Raw genomic sequence first — 14,267 nt, 5'->3', positions numbered from 1 at the left:
CCTATAGAATTGCTCACCGGTGGGAGGAGATTTTGTTAAGGATAAAGAATGTGAGGAACTTTTTTTTTGTATATGTGAGAGAAGTGTAGAGAAACTAATTACTTTTCAAAATTAGGGAAGCTGTTGGAGGTAGCTGTGCTTTTCTTTCCTCTATAAATAACATTTTTTAACAATTTCCATTTGATACTGGGGACTGAATCAAAGACGAAACACTGTGAGGATGAACACAGGAGCTCTGTTTCTCTGAGTGATGTGCTGAGAGCTGATGCCTCTCTGCTTCCACATCTGTTCCTTGTGCCCAGTCACACTTGCTGGATGGGCAGCCCCATTTCTGGACTCGCCTTCAGGGATCACTGAGCACAGGGACTTCAGTATCTTATCAAAAGCTAGACCTGCCAGGCCAGCAGCTCCTTCTCTGCTAAGCTGGGACTCTGTGCCCTCCTCCTTGCTGCTCAGCTGTGAAGGACTTGACTGAATTCCTGCCACAGGAAAAATAAGATGTGTCTGGATGTGATGTTTACCTTGAGCTGCAAGCTGTGCCTCAGGTGTTCTGTGACTCTTGCAGAAGCCTCTAGGGCAGGTTGGAGGCAGAAGGAGAAGCCACATCACCTCTGAACTGGGCACGTTTTGACAGCAGAGCTCCCCACTATGCACAAATTGCATTAAATCTTGTTGGGAGAGTACAGAAAGGGTTAAAGCACATTTGATAATGTCACTGTTGATTGTCAAAACCTGTGGCATAGTGGAGGGAGGGAAATGCCTTTGAGAAGTGTTCAAGAACTGGTGGGGATAAAGAGAAAACTGCCTTGATAAAAAAGTGCTGTGGATGTGGGAGATTTCAGCTCTGGTGGCGCTCAGGGATTTACAGGACAATCAGCTGGAAAGGAGAAGCAGTATGTGTTAGTGAGAAGTTAAAGAGAAAGAAAGTATCAAAAAAATTGGAAATTCAAGCTGGAAGAAGCAGCTGAAAAGGAAAATGCAAGATGACTGATTTGAGCAATCATGAAGTGGGATGGAATTTGTGTGTTTTGTGTATTTGTATTTTAAGTGTAAAGGCTTTGAATGTGAAAAATCAAGTATATTGTGAAGGGTCATCTGCTCTAATGAATAATCCTCATTCTGCATTGGTTACAGATTTAGGGATCCATGTGCTCTTTGCTGCTAATACACAACATCTGTCTACTAATCTAGCTAGTAACAAGTATTTTCATTATTACATCCAAAGCTACCTATAAGGGCTTTTTAAAAATTTCAGCAGTTAAGTTCTGAATTTTTTGCTGCTGTTCTTTCACTGACAGCTTGGCAGCTATAATTTCTAGGTCAGTGGGAATGAACTTCCAAGGCTAGATATTGCCTTGGGAGTCTGGGGTTGCTGGCCTAATGTTATTTTCATAAGGTTTGCAGACTAATTGTGGAAGTTGCTCTGAATAAGCACCGAGACAAGCTGCAGCTTTGTCTGGCATCTTTCCAGCTCTTTTTGGTAATTGTGAGAAAAACCAAGACACTTCCTTTCCTCCTTGTCCTCCAGACCACGTGAGCTGCCCAAGCTGAAGGAGTCCCGTTCCCATGAGTCTTTACTGAACCAAGCCAGCACCATAGAGACTCTGGACTTTGCAGCAGAAGAAGCAGTCTTTGTCAAACCACTTCACAACAGCATCCTTGGACGAGACTTCTGCTTTGAGGTAGGGACAGGCTCCAACACAGGCAGCTGCCATCCCCCTGAACCCTTGGGGAATGCTGCTCCAGGACTGGGGACTGGGAAACAGAGCAGCAGCCACTGCCAGGCTGAGGTTTGGGTGGGAGCTGTTGAGCCTCCATGTGACTTTTGAAGTCCTTGAGGCTAATGGCATCAGTCACTGAAACAGAGAGAAGTCTTTTTCTAATTGAAAAATCTCTTGAGTTTGATAAGTATTTGTAGTGTGCATGCAAATGTATGGTTGATACATACAGAACAATGGATATGCAATAGTGTGTACATTAGCTGTGTGTTCACCCCTCCAAATTCACCTAAAATTGAATTTAGAAAATTGACTGTACCCAAGAAAGGAGTTTTCCAGTCAGAGCCCCATTCCATTAGCTCAGTGCCTTCAAGTTGCCAGAGGAGAAGCCTCAGTGGCTGTGGACGTGTCCATGGCTCCGTGAAGCAGGATCCAAAGCTCCCTTGGCTGTTTCAGCAGAGGCTGCAGGCTGTGGCTCTGTGTGAGCTCAGTCCTGCCATCACAGCTCCAGCAGTGCAGCCCTGTGTGTCTGCATGCAGCTGAGGCCACATCACCTGTCGTGGCAGGGGCAGGTCACTCTGCCTTCAGCAGGATTAGTCAGATGTGTCTGAACTTCTGGAACAAAGATCTGTTTACAACCTGGAAAATTCTGGCAGTAAATCAGCATATCAGGCTCTGGTCCCTCATGATGCATCCAGGAACTGTTCCTGTTTGCTTCAGCCTCATTCTTCTGGCTGGAAACACTTTGCAGTTTGCTTGGGCTTGGGGAGTTGGGTGGAAAACACTGGCAGCAGCTTAGCTCTGAGGCTGTTGCCTCAAACTGCTTTGTAATTGTGAGCACAAATGAATGGAAAGGGTAAATGAGGCTTGTCAGGCCACGTAAGAGGGGAAGGAACGAGGCGGTTCCCTGGTGTGGGAAAGCAGAGCTGTCAGGGCTGGAGCAGAGCACAACTCCCTCAGTTTGTTTAGGCTACTGCTGCCTATATGGACCCCTGGAAATATTTTGTATTTACTGAAGTCATTATGGCCAATGGGTTTTGCCTTATGCTAATGCATTGTCAGTTCTGTCTTTACACTGTTGGTAACCAGATCCTGTGCCCCTGGGCCTTCACAGGGAAATCAGCAAGCTTTAATAGCCACAGATCAATTAACAACTCTTTAAAAAAAGAAAAATTAACTGGCTGATTAAAGCTTTGTTTAAAAGTCTTTAATAGGAGCCTCTGGTGCTCTTAATTTTATATAAATTCTTTAGTTTCTCTACTTTTATAGAACCTTAAACTTCTTTTGCTCTCTGCATTTTGTGGGCCTTTTATCCTCTCTGCCTTCTAGGCCGCTGTATTTTTGCCTCCCTTTTTCATATTTACTTTGTTACTCAAACGTTGTTTATCTTCCTCCTTGCTTTTTGCAGCCTCTTCCATGTCTCCTAGGCTTGCCTGAGCTCAGTCTGTCATTTATTCATTGCAGGTAACCTACTCCAAGGGCAGTAAATGCTTCAGTTGTTCCTCTGCAGCAGAGAGGGACTGGTGGATGGAAAACATACGCAGACTATCGCAGCCGATGAAGGTAATGGGAGCTGCAAAAATGAGATTAGTGGGGGAATGGAGGTGGGATGATTGGATTTTAGTCCAGTGTACCAGGGCTTCCCACAGATGCATCCTCAATTAATTTAGTCTGGGGAGCCGTCCGCTCATCCGTGTGTCTAAAGCTGCCCTGTGCTATTCCAGGAGTGCAGCAGGGCAGACCTTTAATGAGTAAACACACACCAGCCTGTTCCTGATCCCTGCCCAGTGCCAGCCTGGGATGCAGGCTGGATTCCTGAGGCCATGCACCTGGGAAAGATGGGGCATGCCTTCATAAGGGTCATGTTTTAATCTAGGAACCCAAAAAAACCAACATTAAACCAATTGGAGCTGGAGTGAGACAGGGAATCAAGTTATAGATCAGCTGGAAATGTCAGATAAGTCACTCCATAGCTGCAATCCTACCTCCCAGGGACAGACTAAGAGTGCTCTGGGATTCCTCACCAGTCTGGCAGCTTTGGACAGCCTCTTGTGTGCAGTGTTTGTTTTCTAAAGCATTTCAAATACAGCTTTTGAAGAAGAAAAATATTCCAACATTCTTGACATGCAAAAGACAGCCCTTTGCCTCTGTTTTAGAAAATGTCCATTTTTCTAGAGATTCCAGTTCTCTCTGGATCAGACTGTCTGATTCTGAATTCTGACTCTGTCCTTGCCTCAGACAGAAAAGGCAGCACCTTTGCTGCTGCTTCAGAAGGTGAAATATTCAACTTTTAGGGGTTTGGAATCAGAACTGATCTCTCTCTCCTGCACAGGACAATTGCCGTCGAGCTGAAAACGTGCTTCGCCTCTGGATCATAGAGGCCAAGGACCTGACCCCTAAGAAGAAATACTTCTGTGAGCTGTGCCTTGATGACACCCTCTTTGCCCGCACCACCAGCAAAGCAAAAGCAGACAACATTTTCTGGGGGGAGCACTTTGAGTTCTACAGCCTCCCACACATCCAGAGCATCACTGTTCACATCTACAAGGACGTGGAGAAGAAGAAGAAAAAGGACAAGAACAATTACATAGGGCTGGTCAACATCCCCACGGCCAGCGTGAGCGGCCGGCAGTTTGTGGAGAAATGGTACCCAGTGAGCACCCCCACAGCCAGCAAGGGCAAGGCAGGGGGGCCCTCCATCCGCATCAAATCCCGCTACCAGACCATCACCATCCTGCCCATGGAGCAGTACAAGGAATTTGGGGAGTATGTTACCAGCAACTACGCCCTGCTGTGCTCCGTGCTGGAACCCGTCATCAGCGTCAAGAACAAGGAGGAGATGGCTTCTGCCTTGGTGCACATCCTTCAGAGCACTGGGAGAGCCAAGGTAAGCACAGGTGGCTCCTGAACCTCAGAGAAAGAAAAAACACAATTCAAATCACTTGCTGTGCCTGTGTTGTGCCAAAGTAGAATGCAATATGGAGATTGTTTATCCAAAGTGAGGATGTTTTGTTTCCTTGGCCTGTCAGGGCCAAGTGTGTGTGTATGTGTGTGTTGGGACTGTTGGGTGACAGTCACGAGATTCTGTGCAGTGTGTGCAGAGTGAGTGCTTGGCAGATTCAGTTTAGATGGAATGTATATAGTATAGTATAATAAAGTAATTAATTAGCCTTCTGATATCCATGGAGTCCTCCTCATCATTCTCTCCCCTTCATCAAAGTCACCTTTGATTTACAATGGATGTTGTGTATGAAGTGTAAGCAGGAAGGCTCTGTAACTTGGTGTTATTCTGAAAATCAGCACCTACCTTTGAGTGTTCCCTTGCATTTCTAAAATCAGGATGTAGGTTAAGAGAGGAGTGAACAGGAGGTTGGTAAACTGGAGAAGTGCTTCTATAAATAAGCCTGGGCTAATAAATGAGCAGTGGGTGCTGGTGCTGAGTCAGCAGATCAATGCAGCATCGATCTGGTCAGTGTTTGAGCAGCCATTTGGGGGATTTGTGCTGACTTAATGGTGGTCCCACCTGTCCCAAGGATGCTCTTAGGACCTCTGGATGCACACTGGTTCCTTCAGATGGGTTGTGGGAAAGTGTCCTGCAGGTCATGGGAAGTTCTGGAAGCATTAGCCTGCATTGATCTCTCTGGCTGCTGCTGCTGTGTGAGTAGGGACACACTGGAGGCACCTTCTGCCAGTGAATCCAGCTAGAGCAAACAAAGCACAAATTCAGAGGGATAGAGATGGGGAAGGATGGCTGCAGACAACACCCAAGGGACAGCCTCACCTAAATATTCCAGAAAAGGTGCTTTTCTGCTTAGCCCTTGAAAACTGGTGTTCTGTGACACTGTGTGTGACAGGAACATGTTCCTTAAGTGATCTGATGAGAGAAGCTGGTAGCTAAGATTGTGTTGAAACCCTGCTGGAAAACAGGCTCTGGACTGCTGCAGTGCCTGCTGCAACAAGTTGATAAATTAGTGTTAAAACTTTGCATTCCTGTTGTGTGAAGTTCTGAACCTCTATTTATGGGAGGCACAGGTGGCTCAGGCTGCCATAAAGCTCCTTAGAGGGTGTTTCCAGCTCATACTTCTGCTGATGGGGATGCAGCTGGATGTTCCCAGTTTGTGCCAGGTGAAAAGAATTCTTGTGGGTTTTGTTGAAAAGAAACAACTATAATGGACTGAAATCCAAGAGTGCTAAATGCTGTTTACTCCCATAAAGTTACCACTTGAGGAAATAAGTATTACTGTAGAATTAGACCCTATATCAAGAGATTATTCTCTGTATCAAGGCTTGCTGACAGTTCCTGCCTGGACAATCTAAAACAGTTCAAGTTAAGCCATGTAGATAACCAGCAATTTGAATGTTAACTTTTATTTTTCCAAATCCTAAAGCAGTCTTGGTTTGTGAATTTAATTTGTTAAGCCATTCTTCTTATTCAAATATCATCAAGCTGTAATAACCTGTGTGTCACTTCCGATTTGGATTTTTAAATCCATGTTTCTATGGAATGTTGCTTATAAAGATAAGGATAAATATAATAGCACAGTTTCTGTCAGCAGACAAAGCCTCTGATAAGCTGCTGAGAGGTTCTGTTCTGTAGCTGAACTGAAACACAAGCTTGGTTGTAAAGGTTTTTTTAAGAGACTTTTTCTTCATCCTTTATAATTTGTGATGTATATAATTCTACAAATATAATAAACCCGAGAGGAGACCTGGCTATTTCCATGGACTGTACTTCATGTGGCAGCTGCACCCCTTGTCTCAGGCTGAGAAATCATTTATTATCCTGAAATATCCTTCCTTCTTGGCTTCTGCAGTTAGCCTGGCACAACTGAGCTGGTTCAAATCACCTTTGCCATTTGACCTTTTTCCCCTCAGGACTTCTTGACAGACTTGGTGATGGCTGAGGTAGATCGTTGTGCAGAACACGATGTCTTGATCTTCAGGGAGAACACACTTGCTACCAAAGCTATTGAGGAATACCTCAAGCTGGTAGGACAGAAGTACCTCCAGGATGCACTGGGTAAGAAACCCCCTGTTTGCACAGCAAGGGCTGACCCTGAGCTGTGGCTGCAGCTGGGAATGTGGGATGGGAAGGAACAGCCTCAGCCTGAGTGTCCCATACACAGACAGCACACTGTCCTGCTCTCCGTGCCCTTCCTCCACGTGGAGAAGGTGCTCTTTGGTGCCTGCAGGAGAAGCACCCATGCAAGGCAAGATTTGATGTAGCTGAGTCCCTCTTCAAGTTTGTGTTGCCATCTTCTGTTTTTCTGGGTAACTTTGGTTTGTGTCTCTGGTGTGCTAAATAGGTATAACACTGCAACTTCTTTGTGAGCAATGGTGCTTGTTCTGTCTGATATAGGCTTGAAAGAGGGGTTTTGACACATAGTCCTTGGAGAAACAAGGCCAGGGAGTGAGGCTGCAAGGCTGCTGAGCATCCCAGGACAGGAGATCAGGATGCATCCTGTCTGGGAAGCCTCTTGCCTGTGTTTATCCCTGCTCTTTATTCACTGACTCATTAAAACTCCTTGGCCATTCTGGGATCTACCACTCCATCCTCCCCACAGGGTCCTCATGCCCACTGTTACATGCCAGGGTGGACTCTGATAATTTTGTTATTGTCCTCCCTCCACCAAGAGGTTCTGCTCTAGTCATAACCCAGTGCCTGGGGAATTCCTGGCCACCCAAAGTCAGCAGCAAAGGGCACCAAACCCAGCTGGCTGCCTCACACAGCCTCACCACAGTCAGATTTCAGCAGCTCCACACAAATCTTCCTTCTCCAGTTGCACAATGAGCCACCCACCCCCTGTTGTTTCTGGGATGAAGAAAGCTTTGGAAATTGATACAAGAGAAACAAGATCAGGCCAAAGCCAAGTCCCAAACCACATCCTTTCTCAAAAAGGGGAAAAAAAGCCAAGCTGCTTGCTTTCCCAGCAGTCTCGCTTGTCCTCAGCAATCCCAGACTCTGGCAGGGCATCAAGGAGATAGCTGGCTAAATTAGTGCTCCAAGGGTCACTGCAGTCACTGGGATTGCATCCAGTTTGGCCATTTCTGGAGTGTAATGAGCCTGTTCTGGTAGTCTTATTCTCCTGGGTGCGACCACTGAGTGTAAGTCACAGTTGTGGGCTCTCACCTGGTACAGAGAAACGCAGCCTGGTGCTTTGTGCTGTGCTTCCCAGCAGGCTGAACATCAGCTGGGGGACCACTCCATTACAGCTGACTGCAAGCTCCTTAATGTGCAGTAATTGCATAAAATATTCTAACATTAATGACTGCTAATACATCATTTAGCACTGAGTGATAAGATGGTAAATCACAGGCAGGAGAGATGGAAAATGCCCCCAAGGCTGTCCAGCTTGTCCGCAGCTCAGGGCAACTTTGCTCATGACAATATCCCCATCTAATTCTTTGTCAGGTTTTAAATGTCATTTTACTCAGCTGCCCTGTTCTTTGAAAGGATTAATGGCACTGTGGTTGGTGTTAGCAATGTAACATGTCTGGAAGGGAATCTTATATCTGATTATAGCAGGGTCTTTTGGGCCACAAAGAATAAGTTTCAAATATATTTAAGGATAAAAAAATATTATCAGTAAACAAGAGTTAAAACAGAATTGGCTCAATTAAAGTGATGCCAGCAGTTTTGCAAGTAAGAGATTTAGATGCCCTCAGCAAAAATTAAGAAAATGTGGTGCCTGCTTGGCTTGCAACAACACCAAGCTGAGATTTGGGAAGGGGCTGAGAGGTGTTCAAGGGGTTTTAGGAAAGCAAAGGCTAAAAACAAACCCCTTTTCCACAAATAAGCCTTGTGTTAGCTCAGAGCCAGTGAGATCATCTGAGGAGATGAACTTGAAAGACATTGAATCATTAAACCAGTGAATAAAGGGTTTTTCCTAGTGAACACCCAACAGCTTAAAAATCACTTGGAATGCCTGCATACAGAGGAGGGAAAGCACTGAGTAGCTCATTCCAGTCTGTCAGACAAAGGCAGCTTCATGTGGTTTGTATGTGAGCAGTTTCTGTTGTGATGCTGAAAGGGAAGGGTGACAGAAATGCCAGGGAGCTCGAAAGATGCAGGCCATAAAAACACTGTAATGTGTTGATCTAAGAGGTTGACAAATTAGCAGCATCTAGCTAGGGCTTGGGTATTACTCTTATTCAAGAGCAAGGTGACACTTTTTAAAATTAAAAAAAAAGGGCAGATTTAGCAATAATATAAATAAATATCATTGCCAGAGCATTTTCTGGGGAAATTATGAAGACATATAGCACACAGCTTCATTGCTAGGACTGTGGATAATTTCATAGTTGATAACACTGAATACCAAGTCAAATCCTCCTCTCTAGGCCATAAGGGAAGTGCCTGCAGGGTTGCTAAGCAGAGCCATCCTGTTTTTGCACCTGTGCTTGGGGACACAAGGGCACAGGAGGCTGCAGCATCAGAGACCAGGCTGTGCTCTGCTGGGGAAGGGCTGGGAGGAGTTGTGTCCCCAACAGCTGGTGTCTGGAGGCTGAGCTGCAGACACCCAGAGCAGGACAGGCAGTTGCCAGGGAAAGACATAAGCAGGATTTAAAGGTGTGTCAAGAAGGCTTTTCTTGTAACTACCCTGGTTCCTTCTCTTCCCTTCTTCCAGGGGAGTTTATCAAGGCTGTGTATGAGTCAGATGAAAACTGTGAAGCAGATCCCAGCAGGTGCTCACAGAGTGAATTAGCAGATCATCAGTGCAACCTGAAAATGTGTTGTGAGCTGGTCTTCTGCAAGATTATCAATTCTTACTGGTAAGGCCCCTTCCTTCCCTCCCTTTGTCCCTGTTTGCTCAGGGGTGCCTGTTCCTCCTCTGAGGGTGAGGGAGCAGCAGTGGGACAGGGAAGGAGCACAGCCCCTTCCATCCTCCCAGGCTGCCTTTGTGCCCTCTCCTCACTGCCTTCCTGCCTGTAACTCCAGATTGCAGGTGAACCTGTGCCCAGACTGAGGGGTCCAACCCACAAACCACACCTCCCCAAATCCCTGCCAAGGGAACACATGCTGAGAGTGACTGGATAAAGAGGGAATAAAGTCAGGAGATAATAGCTTAGCTTGGACTTGGCATAAAAAGCTGATGTGTACAGAAGACTTTTAGACTCTTCAGATGTGTGGAATTGAACAGGAACTCACAGAGAGGAAGCACTGTCAGGGAGATTTCTATTAATCTCTGTTTCTGAGTAGCAATGGAGGAAGAGGGGCCTTTGCTTTGGCACGAAGCAAAGGCATAATATTGAGAGCCTAACAAGCAAGGTAAAACTGTCAGATATGGAGATGAGCTCAGTTTGGCTCGTTTGTTTTCAGTATTCTAATACCCTGTTTGCTCCAGGGTAACAATGGATAAGTAGTTCTAGCTTGCAAATCAGCCTGTCTGGAAATGGCTTCACTTAACACAGATGAACAAGGGGTGCTTTAAAGACTACTTAAGTGCCACCAGATTAAATGGGGATCTATGAATAGAGGCTTAATGACATTACCTAGCCTAGAGAGAAAGAGAAAAAAAGGGGAGGTAAAAAAGAGCTGATGTTTTCGAGTGACTGATCACCAGTTCAACTTCTTGCATCTCGTTGCCAGTGCAATTTAATTTCTCTTTTTTTTGGTTTTCTTTTGCTTTCCAGCGTGTTCCCTCGTGAGCTGAAGGAGGTGTTTGCATCCTGGAAGCAGCAGTGCCTGAACAGGGGCAAGCAGGACATCAGCGAGCGCCTGATCAGTGCCTCGCTGTTCCTGCGCTTCCTGTGCCCTGCCATCATGTCCCCCAGCCTCTTCAACCTGATGCAGGAGTACCCCGATGACCAAACCTCCCGCACGCTCACCCTCATCGCCAAGGTCATCCAGAACCTCGCCAACTTCGCCAAGTAGGTGCTGCCAGGGCAACCAAAACCTGCAGCGTGCCCCACTCCTGGCTGTGCTCACAGGCAGCTGGTTCTGTGGCAGACTGAAGCCAGATTTAGCACAGGGGGAATCTTCTCACTTGGATGTGAGCGCTTGAGACACCTCAGATAAATTCTCCTTATGTGCAGACTGGAGTGTGTTGGATTCTGTGGAGGGGACACGCCATAAAACCAAGAGGAGTCATGCACTACCATATTTTCTATGCTGTTTCAAAGGGAAAGAAGATCCTTGCTGTTTCAAGAATCATGATTTTCATGTTTTTTCCCTCCAGAATTCTCAGTTGAATGATACAAAGGGCATGGCACATCTCCTACATGGGAGAAGAGAAAGAGTATGTGTGGGAGGGAGCAGGGAGAGGTGTGATTTGTAATATAAACAGTGAGGTAGTAGTATTTAAGTAAGTACAACAAAGCAGTGAATCTCTTAAATTGTTCTGTTGTTTTTTCCCTCCAAGACTTCAAAATCTTCAGATTTTGAATTTTTATTTTTTGGAAGATACTCCAAATCTTCAGAAAGGCAGGTCTAAAGTAAAGTGTTTAAGTAATTGTCTGTAAGCACTTGTACTCTGTATATTGTGTGGAGGTTATTGACTGGGTTTCCCCCCACCTCCCTTTCCTGCAGGTTTGGTATTAAGGAAGAGTACATGGCCTTCATGAATGAGTTTTTGGAACATGAGTGGGGAGGAATGCAGCGTTTTCTGAGGGAGCTCTCTAACCCAGATACCATCTCCAACATGCCTGGATACGACGGCTACATCGACCTGGGCAAGGAGCTCTCGGTGCTGCATTCCCTCCTCTGGGAGGTTGTGTCCCAGCTTGATAAGGTAAAGCTGTTTGGAGGCCCTGGAAGGAGAATACAGGGATGGTTCCATGGCAACAGCAAACACTGGGGAGTTCCAGGGGAAGGCAGGAGTGGAATGTGTGGAGGGGAATGTGTGATGGTGCTGCTTCACAGCTGCTCCATCTGTGGTTTCAGATCAGGCCCTGCAGCAGGGTGTGTGAGGTGGTTGGGCTTCAGCATCACTGCAGGCACTTTGCAGAGCCTTTGGGAAGGTCAGGTGCTGAGGGCATTGCTTGGAAGTGGACCTGAAATCCCTGGGCAGCCCATCCTGTCTCATAAGTGAGGCTTTTGGACAGGAAAAGGCCAGGTTGCTGTGCCTGGTGGTGCTGAGGGAGGTGCTTTGTTGCCCAGCAGGCCCTCCCCTGTTCTGATGGAGGAATGAGTTGGCCCTGTGGAGCTGTGCTCATCAAGAGCCCCATCCAAAGCCTGCTGAGATGCTCTCATTTCCTTTGATTTTGGCACACAAGGAATGCCATGTCAGAGGCTGGATCTGCTCCCAGTGCCATCCTGCAGCAGAGCAAGATGCTTTCTGCTGTGCCCTGTGCTGGCTCCTGTGCAGGGTCCAGGTTCTGTTCTTCTGATCCCAGCAGACACCACCAGCAATGAGCACTGCTTCCTTTTCACTATAGAAGCAGGAAAGGCAGAGCTTTGATCTTCCTTGGCTATGTGGGTTTGCAGGAACCAAGATCATTAAAATCTTGGTAGCAAATGTAGTTGATAAGGCCCAGAAAAGCTGAACTGAGTATTTTTATTTTTTAAGTGCTTGGAACTGTTCCATACTTCAATTTTTAGAGGTGCATTATTTTGTCCATTTTCCATGTATATTATTCTTTCTTTTGAAACTGGAGAAGTAAGGTGAATAGCAATGCACTCAATTTTTATTGCATTAGGGTTTGCCAAAGTAGTTAATGGTTGTGTATCTATTTTTTCACTGTACATTACTTAAAAGAAAAAAACAAAAATCTGAGTTTGTTGCATCAGAATAAATTGAAGTGCCCTTGACTCAAAAAGACAGTCTGTATATTAATCTTAGTTTGATAATAAGATATGATGTTGGTTTTCAATTTACCTCATCCAGTGTAGATTCCAAATGTAAGGATCTGCGTGGCCCTTTCTGTAGGTTAGATGTATGGATATATCCTAGCAGGCCCTTGGGAGCTGGTACAGTGGTTTCCTAAAAAGAGAATTAAGGGGTAAAGTTACATGCATTATGGCTTTACTGTAGGGAATGGCTGGGAAATAAGGAGAGGAGCCACCTTGGAGATTTTAATAGCCACAGTGCTGTATGAAAGTGTCTGTAAAGAGACCTTTCTCTGGAGCCAAACTGACTGAATACCTGCTTATGGGGAAAACAAGGGTATCTTTGAGAAGAACATTGGTTTTGTAGCAGAATTTTAATTTTTTAATAAATCTGCAGCTCCTTCACCTTCTTCCTGCAGTCCAGGAGCCTGGAGATGCCCTGTAGCTGATCTCCCAGCAGTGGCCCAAAGGGGTGAGCAGCCAGGGCCTGGAGGAGCAGCCTTCCTTGCTGAAGGCCAGCTGCTCTTACCCTCAGCCTGGCCAGCACTGAGCTAACCTGTAATTGGAGCCACACATTTCACCCCATGCTGATATGGGATGAGGATCACTGATGCTCTCATGCAGTTATTTTTCAAGTTTGGGTAGGGAAGAACGGCTTAATTAATTGTTGATAACGGTGCAGAAGGAGATGGCATCCATGCAGGATACCAAAACTGAAAGGCTTATGAAATCAAAACCTTCCCTTTCCCCATCACCCTCAATCCTCTCATGATCCCCCTCATCTGTTGGCATGCATTTCCTTTACCACATGACCCCCTTTGCCTGGAAAGTCCCCCCCACCAGCTGAATCTGTAGCCTTTGAATGCCCTTCAATGAGCAGATGCCGTAGTTCTCACTTTGACCTCACCCACCCGGGATCTAGTGTGCTTTGCATGATAGTTTTGCATTGGAATGGCAGTAGTTTTGTTTTATTGAGCATGATTTTTATTTTTTGGGGGTCAATCCTAATTTCTTTTCTATTTCCTTTTCTTTCCTCAATGTCTGCTGCACCCCGTTTCGTCTCCTCCATCCATCTGGTCGCCGTCGTTGCGCTGCTCCATAACACTGCATTCCGATCCTGGCACACCCGCACACAACCACCCACCCTCCTTCCTTCCACTCCATCCCTCTGTGCATCGCTACCAAAAAATCACAAACCCGCCGGATGTCGTGGTGCTTGTATCCAATTAGGGTGAAAATTCCTTCCTACAGGCAACCGTGGCAAAACTGGGACCTCTCCCCCGTATTCTTGCGGATATCACAAAATCCATGAGCAGCCCCACACCCACGCAGCAGCAGCTGAAGCGTTTCACGGAGCACAGCTCCAGCCCCAACGTCGCTGGGAGTCTCTCCTCGGGACTTCAGAAGATAACTGAGGACCCCAGCGATGGGTACGTCCCAGCTGTGGGGTTGTAAAGCTGTGAGGAGTGGGAATGAGATGATCCTCGAGGTCTCCTTCCAGCAAAACTATTCTGTGGTTCCAAGGGTTGGGGGCTTCATCACCTGAGCTGTGGAATGGGGCCTCTCTTACGGGGAATGGACCATCCCAGTAAGAGGTGCACAAGGTGGCACTGGGCACCTGGAGCTTTGGACTTACCCAGGACTCAACCACATCTCTGGGAGTCAATGACTTGAGCTGATAAAAAATCAGTTCTGTGATTTACTGCCAGCCTGAGTGCACGGTCAGCCATGGTGTTTCCTTCTGGCCATCAGGCTGCTAATGGAAAAACTGAGCTGTAGGT

At 46.3% G+C, this 14,267-nt stretch overlaps 1 protein-coding gene across 1 annotated transcript in view; it reads left to right on the top strand.

Annotated features, from left to right (window-relative positions):
• The window catches only part of RASAL2 (RAS protein activator like 2), a 163,822-nt gene that overhangs the window by 134,895 nt on the left and 14,660 nt on the right, over positions 1–14,267 (top strand). Inside the window, exons 6-13 of the mRNA XM_058808477.1 lie at positions 1,529–1,682; positions 3,183–3,281; positions 4,051–4,605; positions 6,594–6,738; positions 9,347–9,491; positions 10,353–10,589; positions 11,248–11,449; positions 13,738–13,916. Of these exons, the coding sequence (XP_058664460.1) occupies positions 1,529–1,682; positions 3,183–3,281; positions 4,051–4,605; positions 6,594–6,738; positions 9,347–9,491; positions 10,353–10,589; positions 11,248–11,449; positions 13,738–13,916 (1,716 nt within the window). The remainder of the gene's footprint in view (positions 1–1,528; positions 1,683–3,182; positions 3,282–4,050; positions 4,606–6,593; positions 6,739–9,346; positions 9,492–10,352; positions 10,590–11,247; positions 11,450–13,737; positions 13,917–14,267) is intronic.

Source organism: Ammospiza caudacuta, chromosome 7 (assembly GCF_027887145.1).
Source record: "Ammospiza caudacuta isolate bAmmCau1 chromosome 7, bAmmCau1.pri, whole genome shotgun sequence".
In the NCBI taxonomy this organism is placed as follows: Eukaryota; Metazoa; Chordata; class Aves; order Passeriformes; family Passerellidae; genus Ammospiza; species Ammospiza caudacuta.
This window is presented reverse-complemented; position numbering and strand designations above follow the sequence as displayed.